The sequence below is a fragment of the Engystomops pustulosus genome, chromosome 10 (assembly GCF_040894005.1).
Source record: "Engystomops pustulosus chromosome 10, aEngPut4.maternal, whole genome shotgun sequence".
Taxonomy (NCBI): Eukaryota; Metazoa; Chordata; class Amphibia; order Anura; family Leptodactylidae; genus Engystomops; species Engystomops pustulosus.
Genome location: NC_092420.1, coordinates 35,076,839 through 35,102,804, shown reverse-complemented (window position 1 = coordinate 35,102,804; position 25,966 = coordinate 35,076,839). Strand labels below are relative to the sequence as shown.

General features: G+C 45.8%; 1 protein-coding gene across 3 annotated transcripts in view; it reads right to left on the bottom strand.

Annotated features, from left to right (window-relative positions):
* Positions 1–25,966, bottom strand: part of MEI1 (meiotic double-stranded break formation protein 1) — a 114,248-nt gene that overhangs the window by 56,664 nt on the left and 31,618 nt on the right. For all 3 annotated transcript variants that reach the window (XM_072127660.1, XM_072127661.1, XM_072127662.1), the window contains exons 11-13: positions 19,967–20,101; positions 11,553–11,664; positions 9,490–9,581 (exon numbers count right to left, since the gene is read on the bottom strand). In XM_072127660.1, coding sequence (XP_071983761.1) covers positions 9,490–9,581; positions 11,553–11,664; positions 19,967–20,101 — 339 coding nt within the window. The remainder of the gene's footprint in view (positions 1–9,489; positions 9,582–11,552; positions 11,665–19,966; positions 20,102–25,966) is intronic.

The window sequence follows — 25,966 nt, the reverse complement described above, 5'->3', positions numbered from 1 at the left end:
CCTTGCAGATGCTCCTGACGCAACTCCTCAGCATGCTCCATGAACCACACGTCTATCCGGGTGGTCAGCGTGATGCCAAGTAGTGGGCAGATCATGGGCGGCAATGCGTTTTTGACTTGGGATGACAGTCCTTTTTGAAATGTTGCAGACAGAACTGGGTCATTCCAGGAAAGCTCGGAAGCCAGGGAACTTGACAGCATATTCACCCACGCTCGAGTCCCCTTGGCAGGTTCAGCAGCGCCGATTCAGCTGAGGAGGCTCGTGTGAGATCCTCAAACACAGACCGGAATTCAGCCAGGAATGCAGTATGGGTGGCCGTGACTGGATCACCTTTGTCCCATAGAGGGGTAGCCCAGGCCAGGGCTTTCCCAGAGAGAAGACTGAGAACGAATGCCACCTTGGAGGGTTCGGAGACAAACTGGGAGGGCATCAGTTCAATGTGCAATGAGCACTGGGTAATAAAGCCTCTGCAGAGTTTGGGATCCCCATCATACTTATCAGGCATGGAGAGTCTGAGCCTTTGTTCAGCCGCCGGTAGACAAGCCAGTGTGACTGTAGATGTAAGCGGCTGTTGCAGCATGGCGGTGACTTGGACAAGCAGCTCTCCTTGAGAAGCAATCTTCTGGGACTGCTGAGCGACAACGTTGGTAAGATCAGCCAGAATCTGAAGCGGCACCTTGGCGGGGTCCATGGCCGGATCTTACTGTCAGGGTTCGGGGTCAGTGAACCCCCTGGACCACCACGGGAGATGGTACTAGCCGACTCCTAGGACCGGAATCTAAGTGGCACCTGGCACTGAGGTACAGAAACAGCGTCCAGGCTCAAGGTCAGGCACAGGCAGGTAGTCAGGGCAAGCGGCAGAGATGCAAGGTCAGCGTACAGGTCCAAGGTCAGCAAAAGGGAATCAGGCGAGCCTTTAAGGAAAACCCGGAAGTGTCCAGCGCCAATCAGCGGTGCGCTGGCACTTTAAATCCCTGAGTGCCGGCGCGTACGCCCCCAAAAGAGCGGGGAAGCCGCCAAGGAGAGGGGCGTTTGATCCGTGACATAGATCATGGGGACATCCGTGACACTAAGGGTCGCATGCTGCACTTTGCGCTGGGATTGTGGAGCACGCGTTCGTTTTCTTTTGACTTTTGAATAGTGTCACAAGCTTTAGCACTTACATGCACAAGTAAAAAATATGGTGAACTCTGTCAGACCTGAGCGGGGAAGTGACACATGGAGGATATCACTGTGAATCACGTCACAGTTCATTATCGTCGGATAATGCACTTTTAATTTACAGGGGGAATGTAAGTAAATGCGCCCCATTGCGCACATGTTGCATTTACATTGTGTTAACAATGTGGTTATATTGTGTTAATCATATATATACATAAATGTTAAATTTATGTAAATGCAATTAATTGCTTTCACAATGGGACACGTTTACTAAGGTCTGTGTGACAGTATTCTTTTGGATTTTGCACTTTCTTTTAGGTGCAAACTGCTTGCAAAGATATTTAAGAAGTTCCTGCACCATAATTGTGTTGCACACAACTCTTTTGTGGCGCAGGTGCACTAGTCTTCATGTGCTCAGTCGGACCTTGGACCAGATTTACCATGCAAAGCCCGACAGAAGTTTGTGACACGCCCTATGTTAAAGGTGTACTCTGTTGGGTCAGTGCCAGATTCATGAAGAATGGGTGCTAGAAATCCTGAATCTGGTGCTCCCTGCACTATACACAGGCAAACTTCTATCAGCACATTGTAATGAATGAGGAGGAAAATCCCCATATACTGCCATACTGTAGTATGGCAGTATATGATAGAATCGATCAGACAACCTAGGGTTAAAGTACCCTAGGGAGTCTGAAAAATAGTAAAAGTAAAAATAAAAAAAAGTAAAAAAAAATTATAATAAAAAACTCCTAAAAATTCAAATCACCCCCCTTCCCCTAGAACTTATATAAATATTAATAAACAGTAAAAATCATAAACACATTAGGTATCACCGCATCCGAAAATGCTCGATCTATCAAAATATAATAACGAGTCCTAAAAATTATAGCAATGAAAATGTCATCAAAAGTTGCAAAATATAACACCACCCACAGCTCCGTACACCAAAGTATGAAAAAGTTATTGGCGCCAGAAGATGGCAAAATTAAAAAAATAATTTTTGTACAGGTTTTATGAAAACATCATAAAACCTATACCAATTTGCTATCCCCGTGATCGCACCAACCCAAAGAATAAAGGAGACATGTCATTTGTGGCGCACAGTGAAAGCTGTAAAATCCGCACCCACATAAAAATGTCGCAAATGTGTTTTTTTTTTACCATTTTCACTGCATTTAGAATTTTTTTTCCCGCTTCCCGTACACGGCATGGAATATTAAATACCGTCACTTTGAATTTGTTATGCAAAAAATAAGCCATCACAGAGCTTTTTCATGTGGACAAATAAAAAAGTTATAGATTTTTGAAGATGGTGAGTGAAAAATGGAAGTGAAAAACTATAAAGGGCCAAGTCGTTAAAGGGTTAAAATATTCATGAGCACTGGTAAAATACAGCTTGATAAATCTGCCCCAATGGCCCACAATTATTTAAACTAGTAGAGGGTGCAGAGTGTGAGATTCATGAAATCTGTAACACATTCTTCATGAACCTGGCACCCCCTGCACTTCTCTGGCACAATGCACCATTTTTTTCTGGTGCGCTTTCTTACTGGTTTAGAATTGTGGCACACAATCCAACTGTGCACCAGAACACCCCTTTAGGTCCACATTTCTTCTGTATTATGTTATTGCAGCTATGATGCAAACTGATGCAAACACTTTACTAAATGTAAAGTGCACATTTAATAAAAACAGTGCAATACTGTTGTCAGATCTGTGCCTTGCCACAATTCTGTCTCTGAGCTCTTTGGGTAGTACCTTAGACCTTATGATTCTCATGTGCTGTTACATGCACTGTGAGCTGCGAGGTCTTATATAGACAGCCCTCTGTCGTTTCTAATCAAGTCCAATCAGTTTAATTAAACACAGCTGGAATCCAGTGGAGAGGTAGAACCATCTCAAGGAGGATCAGAAGGAAATGGACAGCATGTGAGTTAAATATGAGTGTCACCGCAAAAGGTCTCAATACGCCCTGGAAGAATGGTGATATCTACTGGAAGGAGCACACCATCCGGTTTGTGTATATACAGACCATAAAAATCTCCTGTATCTCAGACAGCCCAACGCCTTCATCCCAGACAAGCCTGTTGGGCACTCTTCTTTTCACAGTTAAACCTGCTGATCCATTTCTGTCCTGCGGAGAAGAATATCAAGGTTGATGCCCTTTCTCGTTCCTCTGATGTCATTGGAGAAGAGCCGGTCCCTTGGTATATCATCTCTCCTGAACAACAGGTTGTTGCAGTTCCAGTGGATCTTCGGCAGCTTTCTCCCAGCAAGACGTATGTCCGACCTGCACTCCAGAAGAGGATTTTGTCTTGGGGACATACTTTGCGTCTGGCTGCGCACCCTGGGGTGCAACACTCCGTGGCCCTTATTTCCTGCTACTAATGGTGGCCTGACCTGGTCAAAGATGTTCGGGATTTCATGGGGTCCTGCACTTCCTGTGCCCGTAATAAGCCTTCTCGCCTCAAACTGGCTGGCATATTGCTTCCGTTGCTGATACCTAGTCGCCCATGGTCTCAAGTGGCTATGGACTTCACAGATCTTCCACCTTCCTCTGGCAACACATCAGTTTTCCAAGATGTCCCATTTTGTTCCCCTTGCAGGTCTACCGTCTGCTCCACGTCTTGCCAGTTTGTTCTTTCAACACATCTTCCGTCTTAATGGACTGCCTCAACACATGTTCTGGCGTTCCTTGTGTAACCAGCTGCAAGTAAATCTGGACTTTTCTTCTGCTTACCACCCACAGTCGAAAGGTCGAGTAGAAAGGGTGAATCAGACTTTGGGCTGTTATCTCCACCACTTCGTCTCTGCCTGTCAAGATGATTCTTCCTATCTGCTACCATTGGCTGAGTTCTCCCTGGACTCTGGGTGTGCAGGGACAGCTCGAATTCCTCACCCTCCTCTTCCTCTGTACGTTCCCTCGGATGTCCCTGCAGTAGAGGAACTGATACAGGACTACAAATCTATTTGTGAACAGACCCGACAGTCTCTCCTCCGGGCCACTGCCCGCACCAGGACCCAGGCTGATAAGAAACGTAGGACTCCTCCTGTCTTCTCTCCAGGTGACAAGGTTAGGTTATCTTCCAGATACGTCCGGCTGAAGTTACCTAGCTACAAGCTTGGTCCCCGCTATCTTGGTCCTTTTTAAGTGATTGAGCGCATAAATCCTGTGGCATATAAGCTCTGCCTTCCTCCCACTATGCGCTTCCCGAATTCCTTCCATATCTCCCTCCAGAAACCTGTCATCTTGAACCGCTTCTCACAGCAATCGTCCCCTCCTACTCCAGAGGCTGACTCCACTGACATCTACGAGGTTAAAGAGGTACTGGACGGGAAGGGGGGAGGGGGGCTGTAAGCAGCGGATGTAAGCGGCTGTGTGCTAGCCAAGCTCCGCCACTGGAATCCTGTAATATATAGTGCTGCCGCCAGGGTTCGGCACAAGAGCGGGCTTACAAGGAGCGGAGGGGTTTGGAGCATCGGCGGGTGTTCTCCCGAGTCGCAATGACAGGACCGAATGATGGTGTTTGCCATTTCGTTGATAAACAGATATGCTGCACTGTCAGACCTGCAATCTGAAGGTGAGGAGGATATGGCAGGGGAAGTGGCAAGGGAGACCAGGCCGCAAGAAGATAGCCAAGAATTAGAAGATGAGGAGGAGGTTGAGCCCACACTGACTGATGTTATGAGGGTTATGCAGCATAATACTTCTGCACTACTGCAGCTAACTGGCCAAGTGGGTAGTCTGAAAGAAGAAATACTACTTGTACGCAATGACATGCATAAAATGGCTGAGAGAATAACAGCTGTGGAAAATAGAGTACTAGAAATAGAGGAGGCACTGCCGCCTGTCCAGAATGCAATACGGGAACAGTCGCAAGCAGTGCTAAAACAGACGACCTTGAAATCAGGCTGTGCAGAAATAATATTAAGCTGGTGGGAGTGCCAGAGAAAGTGGGGGGGCAGAATCCAGATGATTTCTATGAAAAATGGCTACTGGAGGGGTATAGGCGGGAGAATCTGACTGTTTGCAGTTGAAAGAGCGCATAGAGTGCCCACCAGGCCGGGACCCCTGGAAACCAGGACCCCTGGTGCTTATCAAGTTGCTGCATTATAAAGATTGTGATAAGATATTGAGGCAAGCTCGTGATAGAGAGGACATTACAATAAATGGTGTGAGAATTTCCTTTTTTCAGGATTTTTCAGTGGAGATTTAAAAGAGGCAAATGCACTTCCTGGATATGAAGAGGCGGCTGTGAATGCTTGGGGTCTCCTATTCGATGCTATATCCAGCCCGTCTGTACGCAGTAGCACTACACATTTCTTTGACATGTCGGGATCTGCACTCCAGTGGTTGGATAAGAACAAACAGTGCTTACGAAGACAAGAGGAGAGACCAGGCGAGGATTAAAGTTGTACCCTTCTACATCCGGACAATATGTGAGTTTATGATGTTACATATACACTCACCGGCCACTTTATTAGGTACACCTGTCCAACTGCTCGTTAACACTTAATTTCTAATCAGACAATCGCATGGCGGCAACTCAGTACATTTAGGCATGTAGACATGGTCAAGACAATCTCCTGCAGTTCAAACCGAGCATCAGTATGGGGAAGAAAGGTGATTTGAGTGCCTTTGAACGTGGCATGGTTGTTGGTGCCAGAAGGGCTGGTCTGAGTATTTCAGAAACTGCTGATCTACTGGGATTTTCACGCACAACCATCTCTAGGGTTTACAGAGAATGGTCCGAAAAAGAAAAAACATCCAGTGAGCGGCAGTTCTGTGGGCGGAAATGCCTTGTTGATGCCAGAGGTCAGAGGAGAATGGGCAGACTGGTTCGAGCTGATAGAAAGGCAACAGTGACTCAAATCGCCACCCGTTACAACCAAGGTAGGCAGAAGAGCATCTCTGAACGCACAGTACGTCGAACTTTGAGGCAAATGGGCTACAGCAGCAGAAGACCACACCGGGTGCCATTCCTTTCAGCTAAGAACAGGAAACTGAGGCTACAATTTGCACAAGCTCATCGAAATTGGACAGTACAAGATTGGAAAAACGTTGCCTGGTCTGATGAGTCTCAATTTTTCTGCAACATTCGGATGGTAGGGTCAGAATTTGGCGTCAACAACATGAAAGCATGGATCCATCCTGCCTTGTATCAACGGTTCAGGCCGGTGGTGGTGGTGTCATGGTGTGGGGAATATTTTCTTGGCACTCTTTGGGCCCCTTGGTACCAATTGAGCATCGTTGCAACGCCACAGCCTACCTGAGTATTGTTGCTGACCATGTCCATCCCTTTATGACCACAATGTACCCAACATCTGATGGCTACTTTCAGCAGGATAATGCGCCATGTCATAAAGCTGGAATCATCTCAGACTGGTTTCTTGAACATGACAATAAGTTCACTGTACTCAAATGGCCTCCACAGTCACCAGATCTCAATCCAATAGAGCATCTTTGGGATGTGGTGGAACGGGAGATTCGCATCATGGATGTGCAGCCAACAAATCTGTGGCAACTGTGTGATGCCATCATGTCAATATGGACCAAAATCTCTGAGGAATGCTTCCAGCACCTTGTTGAATCTATGTCACGAAGAATTGAGGCAGTTCTGAAGGCAAAAGGGGGTCCAACCAGTTACTAGCATGGTGTACCTAATAAAGTGGCCGGTGAGTGTATATGGTCCCTTGTGACCCCTGGAGCAGAGGACTTTCAGACTTGCTTTGTGGGAGTTCACTGTAATATATATAAGTGGGAATGCATATTGGTAGTAATGTACATACCTCCACTGTTTTCTAGCGTACCACTCAGAAATTTACTAGACCGCTTGTCAGCACTACTTTATGTCCCACTGCTCATAATGGGCGATTTTAATAAAGTTCTGGATAACGGGTTGGATGGATTCCCAGGTACTAACGGGCAGCAGAGTTGCATAACATCTTTGGGGAGATGGTGCGTTGAGTTTGGGCGTCATGATTTGTGTAGGGAAAAGAATCCTGGGGGAGCGATCCCCATGAATTGAATATCAACCGAGAATGTTGTCAGACCATTCACCCCTATTTTTGAAAGTGAGATGTGGACAGGGGGATGTGCAAAGACGGTGTGGATGGCGCTTCAATGCTTTCTGGTTGAATCTGATAGATGGGGGAGTAATGAAACACACCCTGAGGGATTATATATTGAGTTTAACAACGGGTCAGTGCCGAGGACTTACATCTTATGGGACGGTGTAAAGATGGAACTGAGAAGTATCATTAATAAAGAGATAAAAAGGGTGAAGACCAGGTCTAGGCTAATAAAAGTTGATTTAAGGGAAAAAGTGGTGACGGCGGAGGAGAATTATATCATGTTTAATACGCAAGAAGCAGAACGGATATGGGTAGATGCACAGGATCAGTTAACAACACACATTCTTCAACAGGCAGATAATAAATGTATGTTTTTGAAAGAGCAATTCAACATGGAAGGGGAACAAACTGGGAGGCTGTTGGCCAAAATGGCACGGGCAAGGACCGAAAGGACGTATGTTTACAGCCTGAGGGAAGAGAGTGGAAACTTGAGGGAAGAAACAGTACGGCCACGCCCCCCGATTTCCGCCGCGTGCAATCCGATCGCGTGCGCCAAAAACCCGGGGCAAAAACGGAAAAATTCGGGTAACCCGGCCCTTAGTAAATGACCCCCTATATCTTAACCTGCAAGCTACATCAACAGACCAGGAGAAAGCGTCAATTGTCTCTTTAGACGACTGCATAGAATGGGGCTATCTGTGGGCTGTGCTTAAGAAGCTTGGGTTTGTTATAACATCATCTAGACTTCACTCTAGTGAATGGGGAGTGGTCAGATATGTTCTATTTACAGCGGGGCACAAGGCAAGGGTGCCCACTCTCACCCCTGTTATTCGCACTTGCAATAGAGCCAGGGATATAAGGAGATTTCAATATAATGGGGGGTAAGAACGCATAGCTTTATATGAAGATGATGTGTTATTTCTCCAAGATGCAAAACAGGCAATACCGGTGGTAGAGAGCATTTTTTTCCAGGTTTGGGGACTATTCAGGACTGCGTATTTATTGGGTGAAATAAGCGGTGGTGCCCTTAACTTCTATAGCTCATTCACCAGTAAATGGACAAGTTCACTTATCTTGGGTTACACATTACTCAGACAGTTACAGACTTCATTGAGCTGAATTTGGCACCTCTTTTACAAGAGATGAAGGCGCATATAGGGGTTTGGAGGAAATTGCCTCTGTCTGAATTAGGTTGTACTAACTTAGTAAAAATGGTCCTGATGCCTCAGTTATTATATGCCCTGCATAACGCCCCAGTGTGGATCCCTAAATATTGGTTCTGTTGGTTTAAGATAGGGTAAAATAAGGGGGGTTTGGCAGTTCCTAATGCTTGGGTTTATTACTTGGCAATGCCAACACTTTGGAGGATGGGACCTGATGGGGGAGGCATCTAGGTGTCCATGGGTGGTCAAGCATTTTTTGGGGACTCAGGAACCCGTAGCAGCATTAGAAGTAGGATTTTTGGGCAGAGGAGTCCGTAATTGTCCGACTTTTAAATTTATGCAAAAACCGTGGGACACATATAAACATCTGCTGGAAGTCGGCCCTTGGACTAAGTTTACACTCTTGTGGGAAAACCCGTGTTTAGGGGAGGTATACATGCTGGAGAACATGCAGAGATGGAGAAGACAGGGAATTGTTTACCTATACCAATTGCATACAGATGAAGTGCTATGTATGTGCTATGTAAGTCGTATGAGCAATTGAGTTCACAGGGCTATGTTCTTTCAATTCTTGCAGATTAGGCATGTGATTCAGGCTCAATTTGGGGACCAGGAGATAGTGTTTTCCTCTATAGGGTTGATGTCAGGAGTGGTTAAAGCAAAGAATATGCGGGTTCTGACTTTTCGGGGGTCGCGACGGGGATTGTGTCGCACGCGTTCAGATTTGATGCATTTGATGCATACTGGTGCCCGGTATTTCCATCAGAAACCTGCCACTTCAAGTGGTAGGTTTCCTTTAATATCGTACAAACGATAGCGGCACAAACAAAAATTTCTGCTGCACAAACCAGCACAAACGAAGCACAAGCGTTTGATGCCAATTTTGTTTGATTTGAACAAGGTGTGGGGGCCAACTTCACTCAGGTGTTTCCTTTAAGCCTTAAAAGTTTATCCCCCTTTGCACTTCCAAAAGGTTTGTAGATATGGCTTATCGAACATACCCTTAAAGGTTGGGTAGTAAAGCGATTGAACGTAATGGATACGTACTATTCCTCCATTGGAAGCTTTAATGTTACCTAAGGTACCTTACCTGCAGGCATTGTGGAAACACTCCAACACATTAGTAAGAAACTGTCCTTGACGGGATATACTTTTGTTTTGCTCCTTTTTAGATAGATTTTTCTGAAGATACAAATAACACATAAATAGAGATTAAAGGAGTATTCTTGTCTGGGCATTCACATTCAGTTTCACTAATCTTCCATTTATAAACATTTCTTCAATTGGATGTTATTAAAAAAAATGTTCCTGTGTGAAGATAATTTCTCATAAATATAGCCATGTTGTCCCTTAGAAACGAAATAGCTTCCTCGGTTACGACCACGTCACACTCTGGCAGCAGTGGCCAGACATGAGCTATTGAGTCCTGTCTGACCTCCTGGATTCAGCGATCATTATCACAGGACGGCTGTCGGTCATACAGTAACTCCCGGACATTACATATACAAAAACCTTTTGTTTCTTTGTGCAATCCCTCCAGCAGAGGTGGCCGTATCCGAGGAAGCTATCTCGTTTCTAAGGGAAATTATCTTCACACAGGAACATTTTTTAATAACATCTAATTGAAGAAATGTTTATATGTGGCAGATTTATCAAACTGAATGTGAATGCCCAGACGAGAATACCCCTTTAAGTTCTTGTAAGAAAGCACTTGTGAAAAATAATATTATTCAGGGCAATCTTAAAGGGGCACATTTACTAAGGGTACACGGACCGCATTTTTGTCAGGTGTCACGACTTTTTCCATTTTGCGCTGCATTTAACTGGGGTTTTGGTGCATGCAATCGGATTTTGGCACAATTGCAACGACTATCATGCAACACAAATCAGAGGCGTGGCCGTAGGACAACCCGACTGATTCAGACTAAGCCCGGGATTTAACATACAAAATTGTGTCGTAAGCCATGCACTTACATGCACCGGGAAGAGGATGGTGAACTCCGGTGGACCTGCGTGGGGAAGCACCACATGCAGGAAATTGGACACACAATCTTAGTGAATCATGGCAGCTCCGAATCCTCGTCGGACAATGCACCTTACCCATTTACGGGTAAGTAAATGTGCCCCAAAGTGTAACATATGTGTCTCAGCCCTTTATCTTTTTTTTATTACTTTACTTCTAAAACCTATAACTTGTTTATTTTTAACTTCACAGACACATTTGTTGTCTGCAGGACAAAATACATTTTTTTACTGCCAATATTTAATTAGATTTTACAGCTTCACTGTGTATTCTTTTGGTCAGTATGATCACAGAGATAAAAAAAAATAAAAAGTTTATGTATTGTTTTGAAAAACCCTTCAAGGATAAAAATCACTGTTTGGCAGAAAATTTTTCTGTTCTTGTGAAAATTGTAACTTTGAACATATATGGTTGCATAGTTTATATTTGACCATTGGAAATTGCTCTTCTGTTTTTTTATGGTAATATTTGCTAACTGATACAGTCCTAAGTCCTTTAGTGTGGTCAGTTGTGTCACAGGTGCTCCTGAGACCCATGTTTAGGGCGGACCCATGTGACTCCCTGTGCCCCCTCATGGCAGCAGCAGCTTCTCTTTTCTAGCAGCGCTCCAGAGATGGTCTCCTCGCTCCAGCCACCCCTAATTGCCGCTGGTCACTTGACAACCTATAAATGGCCAGCCACTTCCTGTGACCCTTGCCGGATCTTCGTGCCTCATAGCCTTAAAGAAAGCTTTGTCTGATGCCCTGTGCTTGTATTGCGATTTCCTGTTGTGACCCCGGTTCCGTTATTGACTTGGATCCTGTGCTGCCTGTCCTGACCTTCCGCTATGTCCCCAATTCTGATTCCGTGCTGCCTGTCCTCAACTCCTGCCTGTCCCCGACTACGATTATGCTATACGACTTTGTACATCACCTTGGCCACCACACATTTTGTGGTTCAACAACAATTTTATTTTGATATCCACTTTGACAAAAGAAGTAGGTTATGAGAATCATATCATACCATAGTAGGAGTCTTATTTTGCAGATCTGCTCAGGCCTGATTCACTTAGAATGCAGGACTTGGAGACAAACACAATGTACACACCATTAACTTTTAAGATTCAGTATATGGTACTATGTAGGACTTACTGAAGATTTTCTTTTTAGTGATGTGAAAGACAGCTCAGAACAGCGTTCCATCATCCTATTAAGTAGCTTTTCTAGTTCACCATACTGAACTGGAATACTGAGATGATCTTTCCTATTCATGCAGAGTTAAAAAAAAATATATTGCATTTTTTATTCAAAATAGATTCTTATACTTGCAGCTTCCCAATTTTATTTCAAAAAGTTGTTCATCGTTAAAATAGAGTAAATTATGAAGAGAGGCAGGTATAAAAGAAGGGCACAAGAACAATCAAAGGAAGAAATCTTCTCCTTCCATTCTACATAAAGGGGCACATTTACTTACCTGGTCCTGTCGCGATCCAGCGGCGCGTTCTCCCTCGAGGATTTGGGTCTTCCAGCGATTCACTAAGGCCATGCCCCGATGTCCACCAGTTGTCGCTGCTGCGCCGAGGTCCGCCGGAGTTCACCTGCTTCGTTCCGGTGTATGCGAGTAATATTCTTGCAATTTTGCAATATTTTTTTTTTTAATTCCGTGGTTTTTCCAAATCCGTCGGGGTTTCCGATGGCCACGTCCCCCATTTCTGTCGCGTGAAAGCCGGCACCGATGCGCCACAATCCGATCGCGTGCGCCAAAATCGCGGGGCAATTCGGTGCAAATCTGAAAAATTTGGGAAACCTGACGGAAAAACGTGATTCAGTCAGTCTACCCTGGGGAAATTCGCTGTGTTTCCAAAGTGGAAGATATTCAGAGATGTTCCAGCACAGCTTACCCTTTATGTATCACTCTAGAGGCCGCTATAAAGTCCTTCACTATAGACAATGCTTAAATGTGTATGGGTCGTTTACACAGGGGAACGTGAAGAAAAAAAGTATAAATCCCTTTAAAGGGAACCTGTCACCAGGGACCTAATTTTTCACTAAAGACAGGTTGCAGAAGCTTATTACACCTGCAGTGCAAATCTGCCTTTCTGCCTTTTATAAGCATTAGCATTACAATATAATTGTGCGTTATAACTTACCTTTCACCCTGACAAAATCCTGGGGTAGTCACAGGGGCTGGACTTTGGTTTTGATGCATTTCAAAAAACAACATGTGACTTGTCTGTTACTTACTCCTCAGAGCTTGGCCCCCATCTTTGTGCTCCTGCACATGCTGTACAGAGGGACATGCTGTACAGGAGCACAACCGTGGAGACAGCCTGCAGCTCAGACAAGTCACATGTTGTTTTTTGAAATGCATCCAAACCAAAGTCCAGCCCCTGTGACTACCCCAGGATTTTGTCAGGATGCAAGAGTAAGTTATAACACACAATTATATTGTAATGCAAATGCTTAGAAAAGGCAGAGAGGCATGTTTGCACTGCAGGTGTCATGGGCTTTTAGAATCTGTGTTTAGTGAAAAATGAGGTCCCTGGTGACAGGTTCCCTTTAAGAAAAGGGTTCGGATTGGGCCAGTCAACTATGCGGCGGACAAGGCAATCCAGGTTCTACAGTCCCCGGATTTGGATATAAAGTAGACAGGTGGGTACAGAAAGTACCTCTAAGTCCAATCTCGTCCAGCACCTACCCCAGCCACCCCCTAAAAACATTATCAAATGCTTGGGGGAGGGGCAATGCCTCCCGGGGAAAAGTCTCACCAAGGCCTCTAGTGCAAGAAAGACCCTTTGTAAATTTGTAACTGTGGAAAGACCCTACTCAGAGTATAGTGTCTGGTAATAATCCCCAATATCTGGTTAATCTTATGTAGGTCAATTATTATTTCCCCAGCTGGTCTTTTCAGTCTAAGTTGGGATGTCTTCCCTCGGCAAAATAAGCCAATAGACACCCAACCTTTTCCAAAATTTGTGTGGTTTAAGTACAAATTGAGATCTGATGAAACTTTCCCATCAACCCAGAAGTCCTGTATCCACACTTTCTGAAGCTAAAATGCGTCAGCCACAGAAGAAGTGTAGACTTACGTAACCTTCTCACTTGCCTGCCAAAATTTTTTGTTGTTCAGACAGAGAAGTCCAGTTCACCCATTGACCATAGGTCCTATAAGGCAAAGTTCTTCCCTCACTGTAGAAGTGTGGGATCCAAATAGAAGAAAATCCAGTGAACCAGTCGACATATGGATACTGAAGCCTTAAAGAATTTTTAATTAGAATTACAAGGTGGTATTTATGAATGACACCAAAGTGTTTCAGACAGACTGTCTGTCCTTAGTCATGGCTACAGTGCACCCACTGATCAGTCAGTTGAACGCACAGTCACTCATATCTTCCTTGTTTCTAAATATTCAAGCCAACATTCCTGTAACAACTGTACAAAGCTTTAGTCAAATGAAAGTGCCAAATGTATTCACTGCTCTTGTGACATCCATCAAATAAGACTGGTGTCAGGATTTTCAGGGGTAGTGGACCCACTCTACCACCATGAGCGATGACGTAAGCCGACACCTGGGAGTAGAGTCTACGATTCACCCGGTTTTCACCAGAGCCCACTGCAGAGCGGTTTGCTGCAGCGGGATACCGCTAGGTCCCTCCACAGGCGCAACTTTGCTCAGGGTGGCAGCCAAGACAATGTACAGAGTAGTGAGGCAGAAACATGGTCGTGCCAGGCAGGGTGTCAAGACAGGCAGCACGAAATTGAGGTCAAAGGCAAAGCTGTAGGTCAGGGCTGGCAGCGGAGGAACAAAGTCAGGAACTGGAAATCAGTCTAAACACACAAGGCAAGGAACACAGCTTTTTTAATGGCATGAGAACACAAAGATACGGCGGGGAATGTGGTAAGAGGCTAGCTATTTGTTAAATTAGCAGGAGGCTAGCACCAATAAGCGATTGGCATTATCCAATCTAAGCTCAATAAAATCAATGTGTACAAAGCTCCTGGACCAGATGAGTTACACCCCAGAGTTCTTAAAGAACTCAGTTCTGTTATTGCTGTACCACTGTCTAAAATCTTCAGGGATTCCGTAATGTCTGGTGTGGTGCCAAGTGACTGGCGCAAGGCAAATGTGGTGCCAATATATAAAAAGGGCTCTAGAACTTCGCCAGGCAATTACAGGCCTGTAAGCTTAACTTCCATTGTGGGGAAAGTGTCGGAAGGGTTAGTAAAAGACTACATACTGGAGTATGTGACATCAAATAGAATAATAAGTGATAGCCAGCATGGGTTTACTAAGAATAAAAGTTGTCAAACTAACCTTTTCTGCTTCTACGAAGAGGTGAGCAGGTGCCTGGATGGAGGAGCAGCTGTGGATATTGTGTTCTTGGACTTTGCAAAGGCATTTGACACTGTCCCTCATAGATGCCTGATGGGTATTGGTTTGGCAGAAATCATTTGAAATTGGATTGAAAACTGGCTGAAGGATCGTATCCAGAGAGTTGTGGTCAATGATTCCTACTCGGAATGGTCACCAGTTATGAGTGGTGTACCTCAGGGCTCTGTGCTTGGCCCACTACTATTTAATATATTTATTAATGATATAGAGGTAGGAATTAATAGCACTGCCTCTAAGCTAGTAGGATCATGTCATGTATCAAAAGTGGAATGGACTCTCGTGATAGGGATGTAATATTACCACTATACAAGGCACTGGTTTGGCCACACCTGGAATATGCTGGCCAGTTCTGGGCACCGGTCCATAAAAAGGATGCCCTGGAGCTGGAGAGGGTTCAACGTAGAGCCACAAAACTGATAAGGGGTATGGAGGGTCTTAGTTATGAGGAAAGATTAAAACAACTAGATTTATTTATTCTGGAAGAGACGACTGCGAGGGGACATGATTAATTTATATAAATATATGAATGGTCCATACAAAAAATATGGTGGTAAGTTGTTCCAGATTAAATCAAATCAAAAGACGAGGGGGCACTGTCTCCGTTTGGAGAAACCAAGGTTTAATCACCGGAGGCGACAGGGCTTTTTTACTATGAGAACTGTCAATCTGTGGAATAGCCTGCCTCAGGCGCTGGTCACAGCAGGGACAGCGTAGAGCTTCAAGAAGGGTCTAGATGCCTTTTTACACCTAAATAACATTGATTGTTATGCTATATAGGATTGTTTCCCCTAAATCCCTTCCTCATCCAATCCCTTCCCTTCCTTGGTTGAACTTGATGGACAAGTGTCTTTTTTCAACCGTATAAACTATGAAACCAATAAGCGACACGCTAGCCCTTTAAATCTCACAGAGCCGGTGCGTGCGTGCGCACTGGGAGGCAGGGACGCCAGACCGCAGGAGCCACAGCTGGATCGTGGAGAGGTGAGTGCTGATGTGGAGGGGCACACAGAGGAGCACAGGGGCGCCTGCGACCCGAGACATGGGTCACAGGGGCACCCATGACAGTAAAACCCCCCCTTCGGCCTCCCCCTCTTCTTGGTCTGAGGCAAACTCTGCAGAAGACCACGATCCAAGATATCCTCAGGCTCCCAAGATCCCTCCTCAGGCCCGAACCCCTTCCAGTCAACAAGGAAGAACCACTTCCCTCTCACCATCTTCATATCCAGGACCTCTTTTACCTCAAAGTAGGCGGCTTCAGGAGCAGGAGGAGGAACTTGCTGGGAAAAGTGGTTCAGGATGACTGGGTTCAGAAGGGAGACATGGGAAGAGTTTGGGATGCGCATGGTGGGAAGAAGGCATATAGGCCACAAGATTGATGCACTTCAGCACCTCGAAAGGACTCAAGAAACGAGGACTGAGTTTGTAGATGGGAATCTTCAGCCGGAAATATCTGGAAGACAGCCACACTTTATCACCTGGAGCAAAAAACTAGAGGAGGCCTGCGTTGACGCCCGAAGTAGAGAGCGTGTCTGCTCCCAGACAGAAATGAGATCTTGAATCAAATCTTCTACAACAGGAACATCCGAAGGAACAGACAGGGGGAGAGGTGGATGTGGGATTTGTCCATAGACAATAAAGAAGGGGGTAGTCCCGGTAGCTTCAAAGTCCAGGGAATTATATGAGAATTCTACCCAAGATAGGAGAGTAGACCAGTTGTCTCGTTGAGCAGAGACAAAGTGCCATATGCAACATCCCAGAGTCTGATTGAAAAATATTTTCAAGAAGAAATCAGCTCACCAGAAAGTCCAGACAATTCGATTCTCCAACTCCAATGGCTCCCGCACGGACAACCTTGGCCACAGGTGCATGCAAAGCAGGTGATTAAGAAGTAGAAAAACATCCAGCTGAGCACGGAGAGCTGGAGCTGTTTTTCTACTTCTTAATCAGAGTCTGATTGACTCTCTCCACTTGTCCATTAGATTGTGGATGATATCCAAAAGAAAAATCCAGCTTTACAACAATCGCCAGAACTTGGAAACAAACTGGACCCCACGGCCTGAGACAATGTGCTGAGGAAGTCCATGAAGCCGGGAGACGTGGAAAAAGAATAGGCTGGCAAGGCGTGGAGCTGATGGCAGACCTGGCAGAGGGATGAAGTGGGAGAACTTGTAGAACTGGTCTGTTGACACCCAGATGATGGTATTACCGAAAGAAGGTGGAAAATTTGTAATAAAGTCCATGGCCACATTAGACCACGGGTAGCTGGGTATCGGCAACGGCAGGAGTAGACTAGCAGGCTTGAGCCGAGATGACTTGTTTTAAGAACAGAAGTGCAGGAGCTCACAAAGTCTCGTACATCCTTGACCAGATCTGGCCACCAGTAGAAACAAGATATGAGAGCGACAGATCTCTGCACCCCTGGGTGCCCAACCACACAAGAGCAATGTGCCCAAGTTAGTATCCTCTTCCGAAGAGCAGGTCGGACTTGCCTGGAGGAAGCTGCAGTAGGTCCACGGGAGCAGCAACCAGTCGTTATGGAGGAGGAATATGTCGGTAGGAGCCAGTTCTTCCCCAACAACATTAGAGGTAGGTGAGAGGGCATCAGCTTTAACATTCTTTTTGGCTGGACAAAAGTGAATCAAGAAGTTTGATGAGCTAGGATGACGAGCTCCTTCCAGAAGATAATGCCATTCTTCCAAAGCAAGCTTTATAGCCAGAAGCTCCCGATCACTTATGGAATAATTCTTCTCTGCGGCTGAGAAGGTCTTAGAGAAGAAGCCACAGGTGAGGGTTCGACCTTTGGGTGAGAACGGCTCCAGCACCAACGGATAAGGCGTCAACCTCTAGCAGGAACGGTTTCTCAGTATCAGGCCGGGTGAGAATGGAAACAGAAGCAAAGGCAGACTTCAGCTTAGTGACAGCTTCTTCAGCCACCGGAGGCCAGAGTTTAAGATTGGTCTTCTTAAAAAAAAGAGGAAAAAATGAATAAAGATTTATTAAAAAAAAAAAAAAAAAGATTGGTCTTCTTGGTCAGTGCCACAGTGAAGATACAAGAAGAGAAAGACATTACCAATACAACTAAACAAGAATTTTTTGGATTTCGATATAAGGTATCTGACATGAAAAACGCTACATAGGACATGAAATGTGCCTACAAAAGGTGCCTGCTGTCCCATTGGTCCACAATGCTGTCACGATCCGGACGTGACATTTTCACACATGCGCATGTGAACGAGATCAATCCGAAGAGAAAGCCAAACTCTCACTGCATCCTCATGCAGCAGGACGATTGGAGTAACATCGTAATAATGCCGGGTAACATCCACGCTATGATACAACATAGCTGATAGAGATATACTGAGTGGCAAGTTTCCAAACCCGCGAGTTTGGAGCCCTTCTGTAGATTCTCCTTCACATAGGGCGACATAGCCACGGTTTCAGGTACAGATAGAGGAAACACTCCACCCCGTGGTGGAGACATGTCCGATATCAAGTCTATTGGGCAGTTATAGGGCCAGTGTGCGGTGGCAGAGTCCCTGCTTGCTTCTCCAAAAAGATATTAGCAAAATCCATGTATGAAGTGGGGAGACCCACCAGTGGCTTGGTGCACACTGGAGAGACCATGGTGGATACGGGATGAGGGACCACCAAACAGCGAGACTGGAACTCCGGACCCCAGCAAAGCAGCTCACCTTACCTTGGGAGCGGAGTCTTAGTGGCACCCGGTTTTCACCAGAGCCTGACGCAAAGTGGTTTGGGCTTGCTGTGGCGGGATACCACCAGGTCGCTCCACAGGCCGGCTTTGTCCATGGTGGCGGCCCAGGCGAGGTACAGAGTTGTAAGGCAGAATCTTGGTCGGGGACAGGCAGGAGGTCGAAACAGGCAGCATAGAATCAGGGTAGATTAGGGCTAGCAGCGGAGGAACGTAGTCAGGAATGGATCCAGGGTCACAAAGGTAAATCAGTCTAAACGCACAAGACAAGGGACACAGCTTTTTCAATGGCATTAGAGCCACCGATCTGTGGGGAATGAGGGAAGAGGCTGGCTATTTATTAAATAAGCGGGTGGCCAGCGCCAATTAGCGGTGTGCTAGGCCTTTAAATCTTGAAGAACCGGCGCGCACTAGGATGCGGGGACGCATGCACCAGACAGCAGATGCCACCGCTGGATCATTGTGAGGTGAGTGACACAGGTGCCATGGAGGGGCACACAAATGAGAATGGGTGCGCCTCTGACCCAAAACATGGGTCACAGGTACCGGTGACAGTGAGAAGTCAAAGCCCACTGTATCCCCAATTTAACTCACCAGTAGAATGGTTTTAAGGGGTAGGATACAAGAAATCAATAAAAACTTGGTAAACACGTAAGAACTACTTTATATAAATGATAAATAAAGTATTCTTTGAGTCAGAGCTTCCTTCTCAGGTTCCATCTTAAATAAATGAAGACTCAAAACCCAAAAATGCAGAGCTGGGTGGCATGATCCCAAGATCCCACGGTTTTGTTAAATGGGATAAAAATATAATATCAGATATTCTATTCAAAACTTCTACAGGACGTGCACCTTGCACCTTTTTTCCTTCTTCCATGAAAGTATCTCACTAGTACCAAGGTTTTGCTGATATAGTTTTGCCCCAATTTTTGGTGAAATACAAAAAAAGTGCCAAAAAGGCACAAATCAAGCAAGTACATCTGCCCTGGTAAGATAAAAAGGTGAACCTATCACAGAAAACAACTTCTCCAATTTTGTACAACCATTGGAATAGGAGGAAAAAAATGCAAAAAAGGTGCAATTCGCTCAAAAGGCACTAATGGAGAGAAAAAAATAACAACTATGATAAATGTCCCCCTCTGGGTCTAAAAGAGGGAACAGAGCTTGATCTTCATTTCTACATTAATAAAGATATAAACATGTGCAAATACTGAACGGGTGATTTATTGCATACAGTGGGGCAGATTTATCAAGCTGGTTGATAGTCAGAATATTTCTAGTTGCCCATGGCAACCAATCACAGCTTCCCTTTAAAATATTCATGAGAAATGGTAAAATGAAAGCTGAGCTGTGATTGGTTGCCATGGGCAACTAGAAATATTCTGACTTTCAGACACCTTGATAAGTCTGCCCCAGTGTGTATTTGAAAGCAACGTAGTTAAAAAAGTAATAATTTCTAACCTTAAAAATGAAGACATTGCCTTAGATGCTTCAATAGCAACTTCCAAAATAGAGCTGCTTACAGCCTCCTGTAGAACATCTGTTGCAGCTTTAAAGATTCCAGTACTGGTAAAGAGATTTATTTCACTGGGCTGCCTGTAAAAGCATAAGGAAAGACGGTCAGAATGTACACAAACATGTGTAGTGGCCTGATCCCACAGATAGCACATTTTTTACAGAAGGGGAGTCCTGAAATATGATGCAAGGACTTCCCATCTGCAGGCAGGACTTTAGTGCAGGCATTGTGACAGTCAATACAGTGCCTGCGCTGCAGTCTGGCCGGCAGATGGGAAGTCCTTGCATCATAATTCCGTATAATGCATGAACTCTATTTCTGTACAAGGTGTGCAGTGCAGATAGGACTACATACGTGTAGGTTTCCACATTTATGTGCATTTGGCCTTTTGTACCAAATGTTTTATGTGGTTTAAATTCATTTTCATCCCCTAGGACAGCGATGTTGAAGCTTTTGGTGGCCGAGTGCCCAAACTCCAAACCCCCCTATATTTATTGTGAGGTGCCAACAAAAAAATTAAAGCAGTAACTTATTGCTCCCTGTTCTTCAACAACTTTCGATCATATTGGCCTCCTGAGGACAAGATGGAAAATTTGCATCACTTTAGCTTCTTTCCAGTGTCCCTCCGCACACAGAGAATCGTGGGACCAGCAGAAGGTCCTTCAAAGATAATTCGGGCCTGTCTACTCATTCTCCCGCTTCCTACAGTCCCAAGCATTGAAGTAAGTATCACTTTAATATATGACCAAAAGCAGCATCTTTTAAGTTGCTTGGAACTGCAGAAAGATTCCTTGAATCCTGTCTGGTGCGCTGGGCCGATGGAAAGGGCTCTGAGTGCCACCTCTGGCACCCGTGCCATAGGTTCGCCACCACTGCCCTAGGACAACTGAACTGGCAGGTGCAGTTTGCCTTTGAAGTGTGTGGGGTGTGCCAGATTCATGAATTGTGTCTCACATTCTTCATTAATCTGGCACTCGCTGTACTGTTCTGACAGAATGCACCAACTTATTTTGGTGAACTTTCAACATAGAGCATGCAACACAATTCTGTTTGACACTGCATGATAAATGTCAGGGTCGGTGGTGGTGGAGCCACTGAACCACCGTCATTGATGATGTAATTCACCAAAGCCCACCACAGCAAGTCCATCCTGCTTTGCGGCGGGCTCTGGTGAATACCGGGTGCCACTTAGACTCCACTCCCAGGTGTTGGCTTACATCATTGCACCAAGTCCCTCCACAGGCACGACTTTGCTCGCGGTGATGGCCAAGGCAAGGTAAAGAATTGGCAAGCAGAATCGGAGTGGTGGTCAGGCAGAAGGTCAGGACAGGCGGCACAGGATAGGAGTTGAGGACGTAGCACAAGGTTAAGGCAGGCAGCAGAGAATCGAGGTTAGGAATGTAGCAGAAGGTCACAATGGATGATACATAGGAATCGCAATGGTTCTCTAAGGCTATGAGTAACAAAGATCCGGCAGGGGTCACAGGAAGAGGCAGACTATATACTAGGGCAGCGGCCGACCAGCGACAATTAGTGGCGCGCTGGCCCTTTAAAATTCACAGAGGCGTGTGGCGGACCACAGGAGTCATCACCGGAATGAGGATAGATGAGTGAGGCTGCAGTTACTGCGATGGGGGACATGGAGTTGCACAGGTGCGCCTGCGACCCGGGCCATGGGCCGCAGGAGCACCCGTGACTGTAACCTCCCCTTCCCCCCCCTTCGTGGCCTGAAGGAATCTTTGAAGAACACCGCAGTCCAGGATGTTATCTTCAGGCTCCCAAGATCTCTCCTCTGGCCTGAACCCCTTCCAATCGATAAGAAAGAACCGCTTCCCTCTAACCGACTTCATGTCCAGGATCTACTTTTCCTTAAAGACATTGGTAGAATCAGCCTCAGGAGCAGGTGGGTTTTGGTGTGGGTGGACGACCGAAGTAGAGAATGACGAGTCTGTTCCCAGATGGACTTAAGGCCTTAAACCAACTTTTCCATGTCAGGAACATCAGAAGACATGGAAAGAGTAAGAGGTAAGCCTGGATGTCGTCCATAAACAACAAAGAAGGGGGCGGCACCGGAAGATTCAGAGTACAAAGTATTATAGGTGGAATTCTGCCCAAGGTAACAGAGTGTACCAGTCATGCTGTCGGCCGGAAACAAAGTACCAAGATAGCAACCCAGAGTCTGATTGACTCTCTCCACTTGCTTGTTAAACTGCGGATGATAGGCAGAGGAGAAGTCCAGCTTTACTTGAAGTTGGTTGCACAAGGAATGCCAGAACCTGGAAACAAGCCAGGTTTGGACTCCTCGGTCTGAGAAAATGTGCTGAGGAAGTTCCTGAAGCCGGAAGATGTGGAGGAAGAATAAGCTGGCAAGACAAGGAGATGACAGTAGACCAGGGAGAGGAATGAATTGGGACATCATAGAGAAAAGATCTGTAACCACCCAGATGACAGTATTACCAGAAGATGGCAGAAGATCCATAACAAAATCCATGGCTACGTGAGTCCATGGGCAGCTGGGTATTGGCAGTGGCAGGAGCAGACCTGCTGGCTTGAGCCATGATTACTTATTTCGGGCACAGGAAGTGCAGGAACTCACAAAGTCTTGTACATCCTTGACTAGACCTGGCCGCCAGTAGAAACAAGAGATGATAGTGAGATCTCTGCACCCCAGGGTGCTCAGCCACACGAGAGCAATGTCCCCAGGAGAGCAGGTCGGACATAAGTCTTGCCTGGAGGAATTTGCTGTAGATCCACAGGAGCGGCAACAACAAGCCACTCAGGAGGAACCATATGTCGAGGAGTCGTTTCGTCCCCAATTACATCGGAGGCACAAGAGGGCATCGGCTATGACATTCTTCCGTGCTGGGCAGAAATGGATCCGGAAAAGTTAAAGTGAGAGAGGAAGAGGGACCAACGAGCCTGTCATGGATTGAGACGCTGAGCGGTCTGGAAATAAAAGGAGATTCTCGTGGTCAGTATAGATATAGACCGGATGACGTGCTCCTTTCAGAAGATAACACCATTCTTCCAATGCAAGCTTTATGGCCAGAAGCTCCTGATCACCTATAGAGTATTTCCTCTCTGCAGACAAGAAGATTTTCGAGAAGAAGCCGCAAATAAGAATTCGTCCTTTGGGATCCTTGTGGGTGAGAATAGCATCAGTTACTACCCAGGAGGCGTCAACTTCTAGCAGGAACGGTTTCTCTGTATCAGGCCGAGTGAGCACAGGAGCAGAGGCAAAGGCAGACTTCAGGTGGAAAAAGCTTCTTCAGCCACTGGAGAACAGAGCTTAGGTTTGGGGTTTTTCTTGGTCAGTGGCACAATTGAAGACTGCGATATGAACTGCCGGTAGTAATTAGCAAAGCCCAGCAATCTCTGGATGGCACGAAGTCCCACTGGGCGCCGCCACTGAAGAAACACAGATAATTTTGTGGGATCCATATGTAGTCCTTTGTCAAATATGATATACCCGAGGAAAGAAAAACCCTTTTGATGGAATAGACACTTCTCGAGCTTTGCATACAGTCGACTGGCCCTTAGGCACCTGAGTACTAGTCATACCTAAACTCCAGGTCCGCAGAGAACACCAGCGTATCGTCCAGGTAGACATGACACTGGATCTGCCCTCTGACGGATGAGATGACCAGCGGCTTCTCAATACGGACCACAGGAAGTTGTTGCTGGGAGACCAGGGAAGCATCCACAGAGTTTCCTGCAGAGCCGTAAGTAGAACAGGGATATTCAGATGTGAAGAAGCTTTGCTCTCACCTAGGGATGTTCTTCCCAGAAACCTTAGGTGCGTGTGTTTCCCGGACGCCATGGACAGGTCTCGAAAAGTGCTCCTGGGTGGCACAGTAGAGACATAGGGGCTTATTTACGAAGGGTCCGCAGATCGCAGGTCGGACTTCTGTCGGGATTTGCGCTGCTTTGACAGGTATTTGTGTTGCACGTGATCAGATTTTGGCGCACTGGCATCGGCTTTCATGCGACAGAAATGGGGGGGGGGCGTCAGATGATCCGACTGATTCGGACAAACCGCGGGATTTAACATTCAATTTCTGTCGCAAGACAACACTCACTTACATACACCAGGAAGACGAAGCTGAACTCCGGCAGACCTGAAGGGGAAGCGACAGATGCATGATATCGGGTGCACAGTCTTCGTGAATCGGGGCATACGTGCATTCCAGTCGGACAATGCACTTTCGGGAATCGCGCAGGATAGGTAAGTGTATCACACAGATTCTCCTGTCGACGTCTCAAGCACTCTTAGAGTGTCAGGCAAGCTTTATCCACCAGCATGGACTCCTCAGCAGTAGGCAAGGATGGTTGCTGTGGAGGTCTTAAAAAAGTTTTTACAAAAGCGCCCAAAGTGTAATGTGTCTTTCCTTTACCAGATAAAAGCAACTATCAAAGAAAGGGGGCCAGTATGTTCTGGTCAGGAACACTTACGTGGACACAAATCAAGCTAACTAGGTGTGTAACAGAGATATAAACAGAGGCTAATGCTTGCCCTAGGCTTCAAGGCTGCCTAAATAAATCACTATAATCATGTAACCTGGACTAGCTAACCACAAGCCCTATCTCACACTAACACACATGAGGATAGTCTGGATGACCCAACGTGTTTCTAGTCAACAACTGTCATCAGGGGTCAATATTATGTAGCATTGATAATAGCTGCATTGATAATAGCAGCGTTGGGGTCTGAAAGATGCCAGGTAAGTTCTCCAATCAAGAGACTTCATAAGCTGGGAACTCTCCCCCCTTTTCTGTTACTCTCTTGTTTTTCTATATAGTTTTGTGAAACCAAATAAAGCTTGCACAGTGCAGATTTTTGTCCAGGGTAACAGCATTAGCAAATCTTGCATCAGTAATTTGCATCAGTAATTCTTTGCTTATTGATTAGAAAGACAGCCAACACACACTTAAAGAGCATATCTTAAATCCTACCCTATCAGTTGGAGGCACTGCTGAGATCTGAACTCGCAATCAGGACCAGGAAGCCCCCTCGTTCCAGCACCGTTTGCAGCCTCGGGGTCATTGCTTCCTGACCGGGACTGATGAACCCAGATCATGGTAAGTTTCAGATTACATATGCTAACCTTTTACTTGCCTGTGACTCTGGGAATGGTGATACTGTGGCTGTAGACAGCTGGGATTGGAGGATAAATATGTATAGCCAACTGGTGTCCTGCACAGGGTCTGAATTGTTAGACACTTCTGTGTGAAATTGAAACAAGTGACTTGGCTGCAGGTTGTAAGCGCTTTGCTGAGCCAGAACAGAAAGGGAGGGGGAGGACGTTCGAAGTTCAGGCAAGTTACTGAGAAGGAGTATACCAAAGCCGCAATGAAGATCAGGCATAGGGGCTGTTAGAATTAGGAGAATAGGATGGGTGTCTACACATCAGACATAGGGGGCTGCCATAATAAGGAGAATAGGACGGATGTCTGCACATCAGACAAAGGCCGCCAGAATAGGAAAACGGGTAAAGAACGAGTGTCTGGGGATTTTGACAGGAATCAGAAGAAGAGGGAGATCGTTAAGGGGGGCCTTCTGATAAACCTCTGTAACCGGTGATCGGTAAGCTTAAAGGTCAGCCCTTAGGCCGGTGAGCAGCTGCACCGGTAACGGTCTCGGACAAATTATGCTGCAGTTTCGGAATAGAAAGGACGTCCTTCTGGAGGGAACCACTGCCTCGCTAGCATTAGTTCAGTGCAGGGAAGGGAAAGATGCATACACAGAAGGTTGTTGAGTTCAGTATGACTGTTGGAAAAGTGCAAGTTGATATAATGGAACAGAAGGGCTGGTAGCATTATGGTGAAAAGAAAAGTAGTAGTGAAGGTTTTGGGATGTGTTAGAGGATCTGATGATTGTACAAGTGAGAAAACTTGATCAGATTTCCAAACAGACACTTGGAGCCTCTGACTTTGAAAGTCCATGA